Genomic DNA, 20,689 nt, shown 5'->3' with positions numbered 1-20,689 from the left:
ACATCCCTGGGCTGGCCCCATCCTGTGAAGACAGACTGGTTCCAGATGGGGCCTGTGGGGATAGAATCAATCTCAATGGAAGACTGCTGGAGACAGGGCTAGCTGTGGTCCTGCACGGGCCCAACTGCATGTAAACCTAAGCTCTGCTACTTCCCAGCTTGTGTGATGCTGGGATGTTACTTGGCCTCTATCCGGTCTCAGTTTCCTCATCTTTAAAACTTGACCAACCAGGAGATGGGAGCTGCAAGATTCTAGCTCAGTCTGAGGGTGAACTCTGTAACCATCTGACTGTCCATAGTTAGAAGGGAGTGTCTCTGGTGGAACTGAACCCCTCTCCCCTGACACTGGCAGCAACCAAGGGGGTGACCACTGCAAGGAAGTGTCGTAGAGGAGACTCCTTTGTGACTTGCATGATGCAGTAAGATGACCCTTATTTCTCTTCCAGTTCAGAGATTATTTAGGCTGGTGGCCAGCTGGTTACTGGGGCCCTCAGCTGTTACAGCTCATTGCTCAAAGTCTGCCCCTCCTCTGAGGCTTAGGAGGAAAACAGTGCCCACCTCATGGCTGTGACCCATCCCTTTCTCCATCCCCAGTTTCCTCAGCTAGGGGCTGCTACTGTCAGACCCTGGAATAAGCTACTTTGCCCTTCCGGGCCTCAGTTCCTCATCTTTAAAATAGGGACAAGCCTGGGCAACATGGTGAAACCCTGTCTCTACAAAAACATATAAAAAATTAGCTGGGCATGTTGGTGTGCACCCATAGTCCCAGCTACATCAGAGGCCAAAGTGGGAAGATAGCTTTAGCCCAGGAGGCGGAGGCTGCAGTAAGCTGTATTTGTGCCACCGCACTCCTGCCTGGGTGAGAGAGTGAGACCTTGTCTCAAAATACAATAAAGCAGGGACAATATCAAGAAGTATATTAGATAACATGTGTCCTATCCAGAGCTTGGCCCATGTCCCAAGAAAGTAGAGGTTAGTTCCGTCTACTCCTCTGGATATAAATAGCACACATTTCTCATCCACCTACAAAGAAGTCACAACCATTTAGTGACCAGAAATTTGTACACTTCAGATCAAGAGAGAGGTTATTCTGCTAGGGCAAGTAACCCAACTCTCCTTACCCTCTACCACCAACCCCCATCAAGGTTCTCATAGGAGGCCCCCGGGCACTCAAAGTCTATAGGATGTGGCACCAAGCCCAGCAGTGGGCATACAGCAGGTGCTCAATAGATATCTCTTTAGTGAACGACTGGAGCAAATATAGGTCTAGACACGTAGGGCCTGTGAGGTTTTTCTGATGGCAGGACCTACCCTTGCCACCCAACCCCCAGGAGCCCTTTCATGTAAAGCTAAGCTTTTGGTCCCCTTTTGTGATGTGGTTGCCTCTTCTGGAGGCACAACATGACAACCACTTTTGTGGTTGTTGAATGATAAATTCAGATGTCAAAGCTGAACAGAACCTTAGATGGCAGATTCAAATTCCACTTTACAGATGAAGCACTGTAGCCTGAAGAGTTTGGGTAGCTTTTGTAAGTCAGTGGTGGCACCGGCATCAGAGCCCAGGCAGGAATCCTGACTCCCAGTCCAGTGCTCTTCCTCCTCCAGGTCCAGGCAGTACAAGCCACTCACTACTCTGTGCGGAAACACCTATGTGCATGAGTGGCAAGGGCCAGGGCATTCCCATCAGACTCCAGAGAGTGGGGGTGTCTCCCAGGGTAAGGGTTATATCTTTTCTATCAGACCGGAGACTTCCACAGGTTAGCGCCCCAGAGAATCTACTTAACAGACGCCTACTGTGTGCCAATCACTGTGAATACAGGGATGAACAACACTGGGTCTGCGCTCTAGAAAGGCTCAGAGTCTGAGGCAGGTTCCTTTCTCCTTTCTTTGCCCCCATCCCCAACCTCACACAGTGTGGGGGATGCAGAGTGGAGAGGGAGGTTGGTGTGGGGTCGAGCAGGGCCTGGGAACTCTGTGGGCTGCCCACAGCCGGGATAGTTCCTTGTCCTCTCCAAATCCCAGAGGGACACTCAGTGTCCAGGAGGAGGAAACTCTCCCCAGCTGCAGGCAACACCCCACTGGGGCCTTGGGGGCGGGACCAAAGGGCTGATCCTCAGCCCAGCCTCAGGAAAACATGACCCCCCACCTTGGATGACCCTCTCCCCACTGCCTGGCTGCTGGAGGTGGAAACTGGGTGTGTGCCCGAGCCCCAGCCCACTCAAGGCAGGGCTAGACTTGGAAAACATCAAGCCAAGAGCAAACTTCAGCCAGGAGGGGTTTGCGTTCCCTCCTCCTCCTGCTCTCAGGAGAGGGCCAGGCAATGGTTCCATCTGGTTGTGTCTGCCAGTTACTAGGTGTCTGGAACAGGCCATTTGGGAGGGAACTGTGGTCCCAGGACTATGCAGCAGCCCCAGCCCCCTGGGAGTCAGCCCTTCTCCAGTCCTGTCCCCAGCAGAAGGCAACTGTTTCCTTGCCCTGGGGCAAGGCTAGTGCAGGTGAGGAGTGGCAGCTGGGGTCAGTGGGCACGGTTTGATTCAGGCCTACATCCCCATTCACAACCAAGGAAAAGCCCAGCTCATTTCTAAGCCTTTCTTTCCTCATCTGTGAAACGGGAACAGTCAGACACCCTTTCCCTACCACTAAGGCCACCAGCAAGGACACTGTCAAGACCCAGCACTGAGAGCCCACTGGTCCCCAAGATTGGGACTGTCATGCCTGCTGCCTGGACATCCCAGGCCATTCAGCCAATATCTGGCCTCGGGGAAAGAGAGAAGCTGGCAGAGGGCCTGGGATAGTATTCGTGGGGACTCCTGCCCACCCATCCTCCCATCTCCTCCTCCTCTTCCTGTCTGGTCCCTGGGGTAGAGAGTCAGAGATATTTCTGGCTGCCTCCTCCAGGCCTCTGGCTTCCCAGGCTCACACAAGTGGTCCCCACATCCCATCACTGCTTTGATGGAGTGAACTGGATGAGAGTTCCCTAGCAGGGGAGGCACATTCGTGTTGGTTCTGCAGATTCATACGTGAGGATCTATGCATATATATCCTAAGGGGGGGAGAGAAGTTCCCCTGCCTCTTCCCACCTTCTACTTGATCATTGCAAGCCCCTTATCCTCCCTAAGAAGGCCTGCAGGTAAGGATGGGACAGCTGCACATCTGAATGGCAGATACCATTTTACATATGTTTGGGCCTCAGTTTCCTCACCTTAGAATAAGGTAGCAGGAGGAGATAATTATTAAGCTCCATTCCATCCCAAGCTCCATTTTGGGACCCATAGTTTTAGCTGGTCACTCAGAAAAGTTCTGTGTAGTGGGAAAAGTGCCATGGAGTGGGCAGCAGGAGGCCTGGGGCTGTCTGCCTCAAGCTACAAGACCCTGAGCACACCTCCCTCCACTGTAAGTGAAAGGATTGAACCATATGAGCCTGAGGTGCCTTCCAACTATGCCCTCCTGACACAAGGCAACTGCCCAGCATTTGTAGCACAGAGAGGTACCACAGCACAGTGGTATGGCCCAGCACTTTGGGAGGCCGAGGTAAGTGGATCACTTGAGGTCAAGAGTTCAAGACCAGCTTGGCCAACAAGGTGAAACCCTGTCTCTACTAAAAATACAAAAATTAACCAGGCGCGGTAGTGCATGCCTGTAATCCCATCTACTCTGGAGGCTGAGGCAGGAGAATCGTTTGAACGCAAGAGGCAGATCACACGAGCCTGGGTGACACAGTGAGACTCCATCTAAAAAAAAAAAAACCCCAAACCAATGAACCAAACAAAAAAAACCCACCACCAACAAAAATACAGTGGTATAGCCATACCCTCTAGCGGTCCCCAACCTTTTTGGCGCCAGGGATTGGTTTCATAAAAGATAGTTTTTCCACAGACGGCGGAGGGGAGATGGTTTCAGAATGATTCAAGCATATTACATTTATTGTGCACTTTATTTCTATTATTATTATATAATGAAATACTTACACAACTTGCCATAATGTAGAATCAATGGGTGCTCTGAGCTTGTTCTCCTGCAACTAAACAGTCCCATCTGGAGGTGATGGGAGACAGTGACAGATCATCAGGCATTAGATTCTCATATGGAGCAGGCAACCTAGATCCCTCCCACATGCAGTTCACAATAGGATTCACCCTCCAATGAGAATCGAATGCTGCTGCCACTGATCTGACAGGAGGCAGTGCTCAGGCAGTAAAGAGGATGGGGAGCAGCTGTAAATACAGATGATGCTTCACTTCTCACCTCCAGCTGCACAGCCTGGTTCCTAAGGTCCGTGGCCCCAGGGTTGGGGACCCCTGCTTTAGAATCAGGCTGGCTGCATTCCAGGCCTAGGTGTGCCACTCTCTGGCTATGTGACTAAACCTCTCGGCACTTCAGTCTCTTCATATATGAAATAAGGCCATTAATTTCTAATTCATAGTGTTGCTATAAGCAATAAATGGATAATATCCATGGGGGGAGAAATAATAGTATCTACTCCTAGGATTGTTGCAAGGAGTTAATATAAAGTGCTTACAATAGTGCCTGACACATAATGCAATTAAAGTGTTAGCTATTATTTTAGGAAGCCCTTCTTCCCATCCACAGGCCTATGATCCCCTAGGCAGCCCCAACTCCTTTTCCCAGGATCTGGAGCATCGCAGCAAGTGTGGAATTCCCATTCCCATCCTAACTCAGGGGCTTTATGGGATGCTCATCTGCAAAGCAGGGTTGCTACCTTTTCCATTTTTCAGAGAAGAAAATTGAGACTCAAAAAGAGATTGGACTGGCTCAGAGTCAGGGTCAGAAGCCCAAGCCAAATTAAAACCCTGGTCCTGGACCCCAGTCTGGCCCAACGTATTTGCTCCATTTATGCCTTGTTCTCCAACTTGCCTGTCCCACTCCTCTGAGCTTAAGCGGTGAGATGGGTATTCATTCCGTCTCAGCGACTTCCTAGCTGAATGACCCCGGACAAGCTACCTAAACTCTCTCACCCTCAACCGGGATATTTCAGATGTTGTCCCAAGACTATGAAATAGGTGTTATTATTGGCCCCATTTAATTTTTTAATTTTTTTTTTGAGGTAGAGCCTCACTCTGTTGCCCAGGCTGGAGTGCAATAACACGAGCTCAGCTCACTGCAACTTCAGCCGCCCGAGTTCAAGCTATTCTCGTGCCTCAGCCCAAGTAGCTGGTATTACAGGCACGTGTCACCACGCCCGGCTAATTTTTTTTTTTCGTATTTTTAATAGAGACGGGGTTTCTCCATGTTGGCCAGGCTGGTCTTGAACTCCTGACCTCAGGTGATCCACCCTTCAAGGCCTCCCCAAGTGCTAGGATTACAGGCGTGAGCCACCGTTTCTGGCCTACTGGCCCCATTTGTAACGTGAGGAACAGTTAGGACACTCGCACGAGGGCACACAGCTGGAAAGATGCAGGTGAAATGGGTATCTCCCTAGCAGCCCTCAGTGCGCCGGCATGCTGCAGGTGCACGGCATATGGTCACTATTATTACCATTTCTTCTAAGGAAATGAATGACCACACAGGTCTCCAGATGCCCTCCGGGCCCGCAGCCATACAGCCTGCGGGCCACCACATCACATGAGCCGTACTATCTTTAGCCAGGGAGAGATATTTATAGCCCCCAGGGAAGTTTTTGCTCCGAGGGAGCCCCACAGTCTGTGGTGGGCGAACCCAAGGCCCCAGTGGCGGCCTCCGCCCGGCCGGCTCGCCATGCCACGGGGCCCGGAAACCCCTGTGCAGGTATGGGTGGGCGGCCAGCTCTTCCAAGCCGACCGCGCCCTGCTCGTTGAGCACTGCGGCTTCTTCCGCGGCCTCTTCCGCTCCGGCATGCGGGAAGCGCGCGCGGCAGAGGTGCGCCTGGGCGTTCTGAGCGCGGGCGGTTTCCGCGTCACGCTGCAGGTGCTGCGCGGCGAGCGGCCGGCGCTGGCAGCGGAGGACGAGCTGCTGCAGGCCGTGGAGTGCGCCGCCTTCCTGCAGGCGCCGGCGCTAGCGCGCTTTCTCGAGCACAACCTCACGTCGGACAACTGCGCATTGCTGTGCGACGCGGCTGCCGCCTTCGGCCTGCGCGACGTATTCCACAGTGCAGCGCTCTTCATCCGCGACGGCGAGTGCGAGCTGGCAGCTGAGCTGGCGCTGCCCGAGGCCCGCTCCTACGTGGCGGCCCTGCGGCCCAGTAGCTACGTGGCCGTGAGCACGCACACACCCGCGCCCGGTTTCCTGGAGGATGCGTCGCGCACGCTGTGCTACCTGGACGAGGAAGAGGACGCGTGGCGCACGTTGACCGCGCTGCCCCTGGAGGCCAGCACGTTGCTGGCCGGGGTGGCCACGCTGGACAACAAGCTTTACATCGTGGGCGGCGTGCGCGGCGCCAGCAAGGAGGTGGTAGAGCTGGGCTTCTGCTACGACCCTGACGGCGGCACGTGGCGCGAGTTCCCCAGCCCGCACCAGCCGCGCTATGACACAGCGCTGGCCGGCTTCGACGGCCGCCTCTACGCCATCGGCGGCGAGCTCCAGAGGACGCCCGTCAGCTCCGTGGAGCGCTACGACCCGGCTGCGGGCTGTTGGAGCTTTGTGGCCGACCTGCCGCAGCCGGCCGCCGGCGTGCCCTGCGCCCAGGCGTGTGGCCGCCTCTTCGTGTGCCTGTGGCGGCCGGCCGACACCACCGCCGTCGTGGAGTACGCGGCGCGGACCGACGCGTGGCTGCCGGTGGCCGACCTGCGGCGTCCGCAGAGCTATGGCCACTGCATGGTGGCCCACCGCGACAGCCTCTATGTGGTGCGCAACGGACCTTCCGACGACTTCCTGCACTGCGCCATCGACTGTCTCAACCTGGCCACGGGCCAGTGGACGGCGCTGCCCGGCCAGTTCGTCAACAGCAAGGGAGCGCTCTTCACGGCCGTGGTGCGCGGCGACACCGTCTATACGGTCAACCGTATGTTCACACTGCTCTACGCCATCGAGGGCGGCACCTGGCGGCTGCTCAGGGAGAAAGCCGGCTTCCCACGGCCCGGCTCCTTGCAGACCTTTCTCCTAAGGCTGCCTGCTGGCGCCCCTGGGCCTGTGGCTTCGACAACGCCAGAACTGTGACCTCTGGGCCGGCTTTAGGAGGGAGGAGACGCCGCGACTCCTCCCTGAGTTATGGCTGAGTGTGTGAAGCCGGCCTTAGAAGTAGCTGGTAACTTCCCTCCTTCTACTGAGACACCCAGGTCTGGTGCCTTCTGGTGGTGTGGACATGTTCAAGCAGCTCAGAGAGCAGCGATGATGCCATCAAATCACTTGGGCTCTGCTGAGAGCTGGTGGGTCACAGTGTCAGTGAAAAGCGTAGGGGGAGTTGGGATTTGAATAATCCAGGCTTGTATGTAATGGGCTAGTGATTGAACATGGCTGGGAGTGACTTAAGTGATGTTAATCAAACTGCCTGTAGTAGGCAAGAATTAGGCACCTACTGTATGCCCAATACAATGTTATGCCTAATGAGAGCTGTAGTTGCCACACAGGGATCCAGGAAGCTTAGAGGATAACCCAGAAAAAAATCTTAACAGTTATAGGACAACAAAAAGGTTTACACACACTTGTCTTGATCCACAGAGTTGAAGGCAACATGCAAAAAAATTTAAAACCACCTACAGTATAATAAAGTGCTGAAGAAATCAGGGCAAAGGGAAAATAGGAAGAGGAAAAATATATAACTCCAGAAAAGAGGAGAGTGTGCAAACTCTATGGAGGAGGTGAGCAGGATACCATTAGCTGCTGAAAGAGGAGGCTCAGACCGTAGAGGCTGAGAGCTCAGAAGAGAAGCAGGGTTGGGGAAGGCTGGAGCAGATCTGGAAGGTCTCTGCAAGTCCAACCATACCGGCAGAGCAGCAGTAGTTGGGGCATCTGGAGAGGTGGTGAGACTGGGCCAACTTGTAGCAGATAGTGACTGAGCTGAGCCTGGAGTAAGACCTGTGGGGGTGAGAGAATTTTTCACATTCCCTTTTGGGACCGTTAGGGGAGCACCCAGGTATAAGCCCTTGCCCACCCTGTTTTTGCCATCACCACAGGGGCAGTGGACTGTTAACCCACGTGACTTCAGGTGTGAGCCAAATCCTGCCTCATCTTCCTCAGTTGTAGCCCCTCCTCCACATTCTACAGGTTTGTTCTCTTCTGTCCTATTCTGGCCTTCGCGATTCCCCTCACCGGAATGCCTTGTCTCCTTCTCTCTCCCTGTCAGTGCTCTACCATCCTATGTGCAGCATTGGCTGACCCAGCTCTTCGTTTTCCTGACCTGGGCTGCCTGCATTGCTCATTGGACCCCTGGCTGTAACATCATTGTGGTGTGCACACCCACGTGTGCGGATTGTAAGGGCAGAGATCATGTTCAGTGAGCTGGGGGACTTCCCTGTCCATGATTAAAATGATGATGCCTTGAAAGAACCCAGGCTACAGAGGCCACCAGTTAGCAACCTAGTGCTGACCTCTGTTGTTGGATGAGGACTCTCGTTCCTTCACCAAAATCCCCAGCTTCGGCTTTTGGGCAGATGCCTGTCCCAGCCCTCTCCAGCCTCTCCATGGCCTTGGGAAGACTTCTCTGGGTGGTCCTGATTGGTCTCCATCCCCCAGGACCTGAGGCCCATGGGGAATCTTGGCCTCATCAGAAGTGGAGAATGCAGTGTCGGCATGGCACCTCTGGGGCATGGAGGCTTGCTCCAGGGCTGCCCCTAGCTACCTCTTCTCTTGGCCTATGTCCCAAGCCTGGAGAATGCCGCCCTCAGAAGCCTGGGACATTCCAGCCCTGGAGTAGCCTAGTCTGATAAGTCTCAACAATAAACCCTGACTTTTTCTTCTTGTGAATGATGTGCAAGGTACTTTCACATCTGTCTTCCCCCTCCAGACCTACCTTGGGCCTGGGAGTTGGGTACCCTCTTCTTGTGGCAAAAACTGACCCACTGGCCCAAAGCCACACAGCATAGCAACAAGAGTTCCTCACTTGTAGTTCTATCAAAGTGTAATTCCTTCCTTCCTTCCTTCCTTCCTTCCTTCCTTCCTTCCTTCCTTCCTTCCTTCCTTCCTTCCTTCCTTCCTTCCTTCTTTCCCTCCCTCCCTCCCTCCCTCCCTCCCTCCCTCCTTCCTTCCTTCCTTCCTTCCTTCCTTCCTTCCTTCCTTCCTTTTTTTTTGAGACAGGGTCTTGCTTTGTCCCTGAGGCTGGAGTACAGTGGTAAAATCATGGCTTACTGCAGCCTTGACCTCCTGGGCTCAGGTGATCCTCCCTACCTTAGCCTCCCGAGTAACTGGGACTACAGGTGCACACCACCACACCTAGCTAATTTTTATAACATTTTTTGTAGAGGTGGAGTCTCACTGTGTTGCCCAGGCTGCCTTGAACTCCTGGGCTCAAGCAATCCTCCTGCTTCGCCTCCGAAAGTTCTGGGATTACAGGCATGAGCCTCTGTACCTGGCCTCAAAGTGTAATTTTTATCACACATCAAAGATTTATTTAACTCACCTATAAGCGAACCAAAAAGAATGGCAAAGCTGATTGAAAGAGCGTTTGAGAGACAGATTTGTGTATTTAGTTGGAAGAGACATACTAAAATAAGTTTGCTAAGTTAGAGACAAAACTGGTATATGCCTTACAGGACAAAAGCATGATTTTTTTTGGTTCTCTACTGAACAAAAATCCTTTGCATCTTTACATACATGCATGTACATATTTGTGCATATGCCTACAAGTTAGCATGTGACTTCACAAAGTCTGGGCTCTAATCTATAGTAAATTGTAAGGCAAAGATACATTCCCCTTGAAAATTAAATAACTCTTGTCTGTTCAACCCTGTCCCAAAGTGACACTGAAAGGAAATAATCCTCCTTTTGCCTTACTTCCAAGTTACAGATAACTTTTCCTAACAGTACAGAGCATTTTCCTCCTTGCTCGTGCCTCCTGACCAGTGCTGAACACCTGAGACTTGCCACATCGTGATCCATCAGCTCATAGTCTCTCTCATCCCACAGCGTTGTCTGCACTTGAGGCTGTTCAGCCCCGGCCTGCTGGCTCCTGGCATTTGGTTGTTCCTTCATCCAGGGCCGCCCTTTCTGAGATGCCTTTTGTGCATAATAACAACACTGTTCACAGAGAGCTTTCCCACAGTTGACTTGCTTGAGCTTTTAAGAATTTTAAATGGTAGATAGTTTGGCAACACCCCTACTCCAGCAGCTTAATGGAGGGGAAAAAGCTCAAGGGTCGTGTGATTAGAAGAGGCTTGTTAGGAAGTGGCAGAACCTGGCTGTGAACCCAGGGCCATAGGCTTGTCTTATGTGCTGCATGACTGCTTGGCCGACATCCTGAGATGGACACGGTGTTTCCAACGGTCTCCTTAACGCTCCCTCCCTTTTGCCTTTCTCTATGTATCCCCACCTCTTTTGGGGGTTCGTTTGTTCCCTTGGACTCAGCCCTTTCTCCTCCCTCTTCCATAGGAAAGTTAACTAGTTCTCTTCCCTTAGGATAGACCTGGAAGACCAGTAGCCCCGTTCAGCCCGGGTAATGACTGGTTTAGGCCCTGGGGGATATTTGCACGTTCACCGATACTCCCTCATCTCAGGAAGTGTGGGGAGCTTTTGTAAACCAGTTTTTGTAACCTTCTCTGCCTAAGGGTTCTCACAAGTAAGGCTTTGCTCCACCCACAGTCAGCATGTCAACTGCCCACCGCCCTCAGCAGGAATGGTGACTGTGCCTGGGGTGCTGGTGAGGAAACCAGCAGAAAGCCAGAATGGCTCACCCAGAGTCACACAGGCAGTCACGTGGAAGAGGAGGGACCTGAACTCAGGACTTGGGATTCTCAGCCTCTCATTCCTCAGCACCTCGGCTTGACTGCTGCATGCAGGTGTGGGGGCACAAACCAGGTGCAGCTGGGCAAATTACAGAAACACTTAGGAGTTCCTGAGCTCAGAGGGCTGGGTTTGAAATCTCTCGGTCCCAGCCCAGAGGTTTACTCTGAGAAGTCCGTCCTTTCTGAGAGGCCTACACTCACTCAGCTTAAAGCTGCAGGGATCATTTTCCTGAACCTAGTGGCAGCCCTACAGCCCGACTCTCTGGAGCTCTCTCCAGTCTTCCACAAACGTTCTCCTTGCCCCTGACTCCAGATGTCCTGCACCCCAAGCCTTCCTCTGCCTGAAATCATCTTATCTGGTTTATATAGCCCGCCCGGCAGAGGCAGAGAAGCTGCCCCACCCCTGTCCTCCACCCAGGACCCGCTTCCTTGCTGGCTTCCCTTCAGTGTGCTCACAGGGCAGCCAGAGCCATCCTAGTTCAACAAAACGCTGGTCAGAGCATGGTGCTCCCTCTCTGAAAGGCAAAGTCCTTTCAGATTCTCCCACCCTGTTTCCTCCCTGACTTCATCTCCCACTCCTCTCTGGCCTCATCGCTCTTCAGACACACCAGGCACACTCCCAGCTCAGGGCCTGTGGCCGGTGTCTGCCTGCACACTGCCTCACTTAGCCCCACTCTGCTTCCTGCAGGTCTTGGCTCAGATGTCACTTCGATCCTGCGGGCTTTCCTAACCTCCCTATTTAAAATCTACCTCCCCCTTCTCTGTGTGTTCTCCCTTTTCCTGTTTTATTTTTCTCCATAGCATTTAGCATCATCTTCCATGCTATCTTTTCACTTGTTTGCTGTTGGCTTCCTGCTACTAAAATTTGACTCCACTAAGGTGGAGGTGTTTTTCTGTTTTGTTCACTGCTGTCTCATCAGGACCCAGAACAATGACTAGAACATAGTAGGCAGCTTAAGAGATGATTTATATAGTAGGGACTTAAGAAATGTTTGTTGAATGAATGAATGGTACTCGACGGATGTTTGTTGAGAGAATGAATTGATCAATTGATCAGTCAGTCAAGGAAACTCCATGGGAGACAGAGAAAGGCTTTCAGATTTCAGAGGACAGGGGTATCATTTCTGGCAGGGCTGTGGCAGGTGGCCAGGGAAGACTTTTCTGTGGAGGTGATGAGTTGTCAGATTCACAGTCCACCTTGGGAAGAGTGGGATCTGAGAAAAGCAGCAGCTCACGGGTCACTTCTCTTCTTTCAAGGGAAGGGAGGAAGCTGGGATTGGAAATGCTAATCATCCCGTGAAGAATGGCTCCTCTTGGCGGCGGAATACACACAGGGCTGCTCTGTTTATTTTCCTTTGGCCCCAAGGAGCTGGGCCTCTTTTTCATCCTAATTACTTTGCTTCAAGTTGCTGTCACATCCCAGGAACGGCAGCAAATTAACTGTGCTGGTGGGAGACACAGTTGTTGGAAGACAGGCTGCCCCCAACAGGCCAGTAATGGACGTGGGATACAGGACCCCCTGGAGGAGGTCTTGTCCCAGCAGCATCCTCTGCAGCTCTCATGATTCTGCCCCAGCTGGACTGGGGAAGCATGAAAAGAGGGAGCCCTTCTCTCTGGCATCCGAGTAACTAACAAAGGGAAAATGGGCCTTTTGTTGGGCTGCAGGGTCTTGGAGCAGGGTATAAGCCTCTAGTTCCACCCCTCTCTTCACAGGGAAGGAAAGTGAGGTCACGGGCTAGGGGCAAGCAACTTTCCTGGAGACACAGCAATGCAAGTGGACCACCCAACCTAAAGCCTGCTTCTCTGGAATCCTCCTCCCATCCTCACATGTTATTTCCTGTGCTGCCTTCCAGGGCATTCATGAAAGAACTTCCCTATGGTGACCCATCCTCAGGCTGCCCTCCCTGATTCCAGGCTTCCATCCTTATTTTTTCTAGGAAAGTTCCTCTACACACACACCGCATTCAGCACTCAGATTCAGCAGATAGAGACAAAAGAGTTAATCTCTAATGGTATTTGGGCACCTGGGCCCTTCAAATCACACACTCATGCGTAAACACACACACACACACACACACACACACACACACTTTGCCAACTCTACAGGAAATCAGAAACCATTGGCCCAACTTGCTTCCCTTTGCAGGTAACATATTTTCATTCTAACAGGAGTCTTACAAAAATATGCCTAACCACAAAGTCCCGATTAGCAAAGGGAATTTCAGGTGCTTAGGGAAGGAGCTAACACTGGGTTGCAGTGGAAACGAGGGACTGAGGACTTTGTAGGTGCCACTCTGCAGAGGGACAGTGCTGCCTGCCTGCCAGCTGATTTTGCAGTCAAACCCTGGCTCTGACAGGGACTTCTGTTTGACCATGGGTAAATTCCTTAAAGTTGCTGAAATGAAAGAGTGAAGGTGTCTCAACTCTAACCAGAGATGATAATTCCAGGAGGGTTGTCCTGAGGGTGAAATAAGAGCTTCTAGACCAGCAGATGCAGTCCTCACCTTCCAAGTTCTTTCTCCTGGTTCCTCTTCACACTTTCCCCTCCACCCATTATTGACACCCTTACTGTGGAGAAGGCGCAGTTTTGGTGAATGGACCGTGTTCCAGCAGTCTGTGCTTATCGCTCATGATGCAGCAGAATGGCACCCAGGGGACCTGGGTCCATATTCCAGCTCTACGTGCCAGCTCTGTGATGTTGGGCAAATGGAGATGATGATGAGAGACTGTTGCAGAGTCTCTGTACAGATGATGTGAAGTACCTGTAATGGGGCCAGAGAAGTAGGCTGGAGTCTGTGTGAAGAGCCTTGAATGCCAGGCTAGAGAACTTGGGCTTTATTCTGTAGGAAGTGGGGAGCCACAGCAAGTTTTTGAGGCAGTGAGTGTGACTGAAAGACCTGCTTTTTGTATTCAGATAGCAAGCCCCTCATTCAGCCCTGGGCTGACGGCTCCTTGTCCCTTGAGATCAGCTTGTCCCTCCAGATCCGCTCCTTTCTCCTGCTCCACACCCTGGCAGGTGGTCCTATTTGGGTGACATCACTGGGCTCCCTTGACTGGCTCCCAATACAGAGCAGCAGCAGAAGGTGGGAAGTGGGGAGGGGTGTGGAGTCAGGGAACTTAGTTCCTGGCTCCCTCCCTGCGGGGTGATCTTGCACTGACCTTTTTCCTTCACTGACTCAAGTCCCTGCCGCTGACGGGTGGTCCTTTCCTTACAGCCCTCTGTCTCCAGGTTGAGGTGGCTGCTCTCTTCCCTCCTGCCCAGGCGGGAGTGGTGAAGCCCCAAGCTCACTAGCCTTGTACTATCCCTTAGGGGCCCTCCACCCTTTGTGAACAGCCTCTTTCCTCAACCCTCCTCTAGTGACCTGATTTGAGTGTGCCATCTCTTTCCTGCCAAGACCCTGCTGGACATGGGCCCTGTCCCCTCTGACCCTCAGCTCTCTGGGCCGTGTCACCAAGTGGCTTGGCTGGGGCACATTATACTGGAAAATGCCCATCTCAGTGCCTCTGCCTGATCACACGGTTATGGGAACCAGAGGAATGTCCTACAGGCAGAGGCGGTCACTTGAATTTTGAGGGGAAAAAATTGACCTTTAGGAGCTCTCTGAGGAGTGGCTGGGAATGGAAACCGAACCAGATGGCATGAGCTCCAGAGTGCACAGCTTCTGTCACCCCCTCCCAAGTGAGGGGCCAGGCAGGCCTGCAGCCCCGGCCTCCACCACCCTGGCTGGACCAGATTATTACCAGATTTATCCAAGGGGTTCTGCAAGGTACATAGAGGGAGCCCTGGGGATCCTTGCTTCAGGCCCACCCTTGCCACCTGTTTGCTGGGTGATGTGGGGCTGGTTGCATCACCTTTCTGAGCCCCAGTTTGTATCTGTGGTTGAGATGTGTCTGGTGCATACATTTGCTGTGGGGTCAGGTGGGGGAACGTGTGTACAGGCTCACTGTGAAAGGAGCCAGTGTAGTGGCAGGGAAGCTCCAGTTGTGGCTCAGACTTCCTGGATTCGAATCCAGTTCTAATACTTCCTGACTGGGTGATCTTAAGCAGTTGCTTACCCTCTCTGAGCCTCAGGTGGGCATCTGTCAGTGAGGACAGCAGAACCTAAACTGAAAGGGATGTTGGGAGAGTAAATGAGAGAGCACAGACAGGGTGGAGAGCAGGGCCTGGCTGTCAGTGTCAGTGAGGCAGAAACCTCCCCGCCCTCAGGTGTGGGCAGCGGAGTATCTTGGCAATAGCGGGCAGTCTGGCTTCAGATGGAGAAGGCAGTTCATGACTGCTTGGTGTACTTGGGAGCCCCAAAGAGTTTTGGCCTGGAAAAGATCTCTCATCGTCCCTCCTGATTAGGGCATTTTCTCCAGAATATGACCCTAGGGACAAAGGCTGGTGCCCCCTCTGGTGGAGGGAGGACAGTGCTGGGTGGAGGGGCGAGTGTGTGAGTCCTCTCACCTGGCCTGTGCAGGCGGCCTCCCCAGCCCTGGGTCTGACTGAAGATCCAGATGCTGAGAAGGTGGCATCCCTGTGACCCATGGGCCCCAGCCCTGTAACTGAGGTCCCTGCACTCCTGGGGAGCTAAAGACACTTCTCTTAGGTTCAGTCTCCTACCTTGAACCCCCAAAACAGCTCTGGACTGCCTCTAGGCGGTCTCATGGGCCACCTGCCCCCACCAGGCCTGGGGTTGGTGTGACAAAACAAAGCTCCTCATCACAGGGACAGGGTGGTGGCAGCTTTGCCCAGCAGCACCCACTGCTCTTCTCAGAGCTCAGTCTGCTCCACTGCCGCGTGTGGCCACTGCTCCTGGCCTGCTCAAGAACAGCAGCCCACGCTTGTTTCTGCTTGCCTTACTGCCATGCAAAAGGTACCATGTGGTCTCCAAAGGAGCACAGCACAGGGGCGTGTGAACCAGCTGGAACCTCACTCCGCTCCGTGGGCACCGGGGGGCCTGTGCAGATCAACACCAGGACCCTCCCAGCAACTACTGGGATCCCTTCTTCAGTCCCAGCCCTGCAGTCCTTCCAGGCTCTGAGGTCTGGTCGCCGAGGAACGGCGGTGGCTGCCTTGGTTCCTGGAAATCACCTCACTAGTAGTCATCCCGAGTACTAGAGCTTCCTTGAATCCCTTTTGGTGGGTCTTTCAGCTGGAGTTCGGTGACAACCCTTGGGAAGGCACCTCCCTTTCAGCATGGGCCATTCCTTGGGTGACTGTCCGGGCTGCCCTCTCCCCTTACTCTTCTTCTTCTTCTTTGAACTTTGCGCACCTGCTCTAACCAGAAGCTGTGCCAGGCACAGAGGCAGAGAGACAAGCCAGGTTCAGCCCCAGCCCCCAGGGCCTCACAGTAGAGCGAAGGAGGCAGCCAGCCCCTGCAGCAGTTAGGACCACCAGGTGAGTTCCCTGATGGAGATAGCGTCCTTCCTGGTGGCAGCTTCACCCCAAGGTTCTCTCATCCAGCTTAACACACCTTCCTCTATGTTCGCAGGGAGACAGGACACACTCTCTGCCCCACTTGACTGCCACTACCTTTACTCATGTTCTCTTGCACCCAGCAGGGTGCTTTGGTTGTCAGCCAGGGAAACCTTTGGCTAAGTTCAGGAGAACAGTATCTTACTGGAAGGACTTTGGTAGCTCAGCACTCCCTGGGAAGGCCAGCGCACCTGGCTGGAAATGGACAGTCCACAGCGTCAGAAGCTGCTCACAGTCCCACTGAGGCTGCCCCACAACGTGTGTACTCAAGACTCCAGCGCTCCAGCCCGCTGTCGGACCGGACAGAGGACCAAAGGGCACTCTAACAACACAAGATGGTCCACAGCTGGGGGAGGGTCAACTCCCCCAACTCAGTGGGTGTCACTTAAGGGGAAATGGCCCGCGCGGGGCCTGCTGGAGTTCTTGGAATGGTTCAGCTACTGCGGTATTTGGGATACGTGGCTAAGTCATGCCCTGGGGCTGTCAGTCCTGGGTCCCTGGCTCCCAAGCACCCTGGCATTCATCCTTCTGCCCTCATCTGGCACCCAGTTAATGTCTCTGCTCAACCTGGAAACATTTTCTTAACGACAAAAAAATAAAATCATAGGTTAAAAATCTCGAGCAGTAAAACAGCAGATGACGTTGTGTGGGCAGCTGCCCAGAGGACACAGAACGCACGTCTCCTGAGCGGGTGGCCTTATAAGGACAGGTTCAGGAGTAGAATGGGCAGGAGGGAGGGCCACCCACCAGGAGAGTAGGAGGCTGGAGTAGGGGTGGGTGCCCCACCACTGGGCTGAGTGTGAAGCCAGTAGGATGCCTGGCCAGGACCTGACTCCACAGAGGGACTTGGCTGTGCGCGAGCTCCAGAGGCCCTTGTGGGGCCAAAGCATGCCTGTCCCTCTGCCTTCACTGTGTCACTGACCTCTCAGCCAGCTGCCACGCAAACCTGGCAGCCTCGCCCTGGGAACCCCCTCCCTCCAGGGCAGAGGCCATTTCCCATCCTTCATCCCGCCTTCCCCCACTTCTGGGCCCAGCAGGCCTAGCACCAGCTGGCATGGTGTGCAGTAAAGATTTGTGGGGTGACAGAATTAGGAAATGAAGGGTTCTCTGGTGGGAGTTTTGGCTCATCACCTGGGCTGTAGCACCTGGAACTCAGGGCAGCGTCTTCTCTCCTCAGAGGGCCCCATGTGGGGCTGAGGAGGTGGGTAGGGCTAGGCAGTTTTTGCCCTGCCCAGGATCACCTTTGTGCCCAGTGTGAAGACACACATACCATCAACTTCCTCCTGATAGTGTGGAAGAGTTTCACTCCCCGAGGTCAAAGTGTGTGTGTGACAGAGAGTGTGTTTCTGGGAGACTCCTGATTGTCTCTGCACTTTTCTGACCCCAGCATCGCTAGGATTAAAGACCTGGCCCTTGGGATCTGAGGGTGAGCAGAGGAGCCCCCCAGGAGGTCCCATACTGAGAGAAGGACTCTGGAAGCCTCCCCAAACCCTCATTAGGAAAGATCCTTCCCTGAGCTTCCTAAAGCCCCACGTTCCTCTCAGGGTGAGTCCTGCGTAGAGACAGAATGGTCATTTGAGGAGAACTGTGAGGGTCACGCCTTCCCTTTAACAGCTTGCACTGTACCTAAAACCCTATCATTTATGAGCCGTTATCCTGAAATAAGCATTGCCTCGTCCCCTAAGTTCTCAGAAGGCAAAGAGTGTTCCCTGCAGAGGTCAACAAAGGAATTCTTTACTCTCTAGATAAGACAGGAGGACAGGGCAGCTAGAGGCAGCCTGGGCAGCATGGGGGACGGAGAGTGGAAGGAAGGGGCTGAGAGGGCAGGAGGGTCCCAGAAGAGGGAAGCGGCTCCTGACTTCAGTTGATCCTTGGAGGCCAACAGTGACCTGCGAGTGTGTTCCCTCCCTGCAGAATGAAAGGGTCAGGGCCGAGAGGAGGTGCTGGCAGCCCGTCAGCTGGTGCTGCTCCCATGCCAGAAGAATGTCATCAGCTGCGGAAGGTTGACTTGAGATGAAGCAAGAGAGCAGAGGTGAGAGAGGATCAGCGGCAGCTGTGTGTGCTGGAGCCTGCCTGGGGGCCCAGCCTTGCATAATACAAATACAAGATACAAGGAAACCCCCTGATACAAGTACCTGAAATGCCACCATTACACATGTATTATTTTGGGTTAAGCAGTGCCTCTCTGTGGTAGGCCGAATAATGGCCCCCCAAAGACATCCACGTCCTCATTCCTAGAACCTGTGAATCTGTTACCTGGACTTTGCAGGTGTGATTAAGGATTTTTTTTTTTTTTTTTTTTTTTTTTGAGGTGGAGTCTCACTGTTGCCCAGGCTTGAGTGCAGTGCTACGATCTCAGCTCACTGCAACCTCCACAATTCTCCTGCCTCAGCCTCCCAAGTAGTTGGGATTACAGGCATGCGCCACAATGCCTGGCTAATCTTTGTATTTTTAGTAGAGGCTGGGTTTCACCATATTGGCCAGGCTGGTCTCGAACTCCTGACCTCAAGTGATCCACCCATCTCGGCCTCCCAAAGTGCTGGGATTACAGATATGAGCCACCACACCTGGCTGTGATTAAGGATCTTGAGGTGGGAGATTGTCCTGGATTATATGGGTGGGCCCAATGGAATCATGAGGGTCCTTCTAAGAAGGAGGCAGAAAGTCAACCAGATAGAGGGCACTGTGCACATTTCCCCAGGAAGGGAACACGTAAAGGCCTTGAGATCTCAGGCCGAATGGGTTAGGAGATAGGCCTCCTGTCAGAGTCAAAAGGCCACCTTCAGCCTGCTCCACTGGGCCTCTGCGGGGAACATGGTGGGGACCCAGAAGAGGAGACAAAGCATAAGCGGACAGGAGGGAGAGCAAGAACCGGGCAGAATTAGCTTCATTCTGCTTACATGGGCCGGGCCTTGGTTTGCTCCTGGAACCTGGACCCTGCCATCCTCCTGACCTCCTCTCTAAGGATCCTCTTGTCCAGACTGTGCTTGAGTGTGTCATCTGCTGCTGTTTCAAGGAGCCACCAAGGCAGCCACCTGATCCTTAGTATTAACTGAAGAGATTGTCCTTCTCCCAGGTGGCACTCCCAGAATCCTCTGCTCCAGCCAGGCACCTTCTTTAACCCTGCTGACCTGAGAGGCAGAGAGTGGTTCTCCCAGGGTTTCTGAGTTTGACGATAAATGCTGGAGATTTGTTAACCATAACAGTGATGAGGAGGATGATCATAGTAAAGGTAATGATGATGGAATGAGGCTGGGTGTAAATATGTATAAATAAGTAGCTACTAGATACCATGGCACAATCTTCCTGCACACTATCCTGCTCAATCATCACAATTGGGAAGTTTCAGTATCTATATTTTATGGATAAGACAATGAGGCAGAGAGGCTGTGTGATGTTCAAAAGCTCACACAGCTGGTTAGTGCTAAGGCTGTAGTTTCAGCCCACATCTGACTTCAGAGTTCGTGCCCCTAACTACCACACTATTGTGCCTCCTAAAAAATATTTTAAATGAACAATTTGCTCACTGATGTCTCTCCTTTTTTTTGGACACAGAATCTCACTATGGAGTGCAGTGGCACTGTGGTAGCTCACTGTAACCTCAAACTCACGGGCTCAAGCAACCTTCCTGCCTCTAATGTCTGACTTTTTTTTTTTTTTTTTTTTTTTTGAGACAGAGTCTCGCTCTGTTGCCAGGCTGGAGTGCAGTGGCTCAATCTTGGCTCACTGCAACCTCTGCCTCCTGGCTCCAAGCGATTCTCCTGCCTCTGCCTCCCAAGTAGCTGGGACTACAGGTGTACGCCACCAAACCTAGCTGAGTTTTGTATTTTTAGTAGAGATGGGGTTTCACCATGTTGGCCAGGCTTGTCTCGAACTCCTGACCTCAGGTGATTCACCTGCCTCGGCCTCCCAAATATTTTTTTTTTTTCTAGACAGGGTCTCACTCTGTTGCCCAGGCTGGAGTGCGGTGGGATGATCTTGGCTCACTGCACCCTTCGCCTCCCAGGTTCAAGCTATTCTCCCATCTCAGCCTCCCGAGTAGCTGGGATTATAGGCGTGCACCACTACACCTGGCAAATTTTTGTATTTTTAGTAGAGACGGGGTTTTGTCATGTTGGCCAAGCTGGTCTCAAACTCCTGCTCTCAAGTGATCTGCCTGCCTCGGCCTCCCAAAGTGCTGGGATTACATGGGTGAGTCACCGCACCTGGCCAGATGTCACATTTTTAATCAAGCAACAGTTTGCTAGGGATGGACAGATTTGGGGCATGTGGGAGAAGGATAGGAATAATGGATGGGCCTGTTAACTGGTCGCCTCTAATCAAGGGGACTTAGTAAAGTGGTGGACCAAGACCAGGTTACCTTAATCAGAACATTAGCTTTGGACCTAACATTGCATCTTAGAAATTGAACTTTACTGTCT

General features: G+C 52.9%; 1 protein-coding gene across 1 annotated transcript; it reads left to right on the top strand.

The window, feature by feature from the left end:
* The first annotated feature begins 5,450 nt into the window (after positions 1-5,450).
* LOC105488491 (kelch repeat and BTB domain containing 13) lies at positions 5,451-9,015 on the top strand. Its single transcript, XM_011752639.2, has one exon. It carries the CDS (start codon positions 5,583-5,585, stop codon positions 7,089-7,091), a length of 1,509 nt encoding a protein of 502 aa, XP_011750941.1. The 5' UTR covers positions 5,451-5,582; the 3' UTR covers positions 7,092-9,015.
* The last annotated feature ends 11,674 nt before the right edge of the window (positions 9,016-20,689 follow it).

The sequence above is a fragment of the Macaca nemestrina genome, chromosome 7, assembly GCF_043159975.1.
Source record: "Macaca nemestrina isolate mMacNem1 chromosome 7, mMacNem.hap1, whole genome shotgun sequence".
NCBI lineage: Eukaryota > Metazoa > Chordata > Mammalia > Primates > Cercopithecidae > Macaca > Macaca nemestrina.
This window is presented reverse-complemented; position numbering and strand designations above follow the sequence as displayed.

Coding starts and splice junctions, on each gene's coding strand:
- LOC105488491 (XM_011752639.2), top strand. CDS start 5,583: ATGAGCCGTACTATCTTTAGCCAGGGAGAGATATTTATAGCCCCCAGG.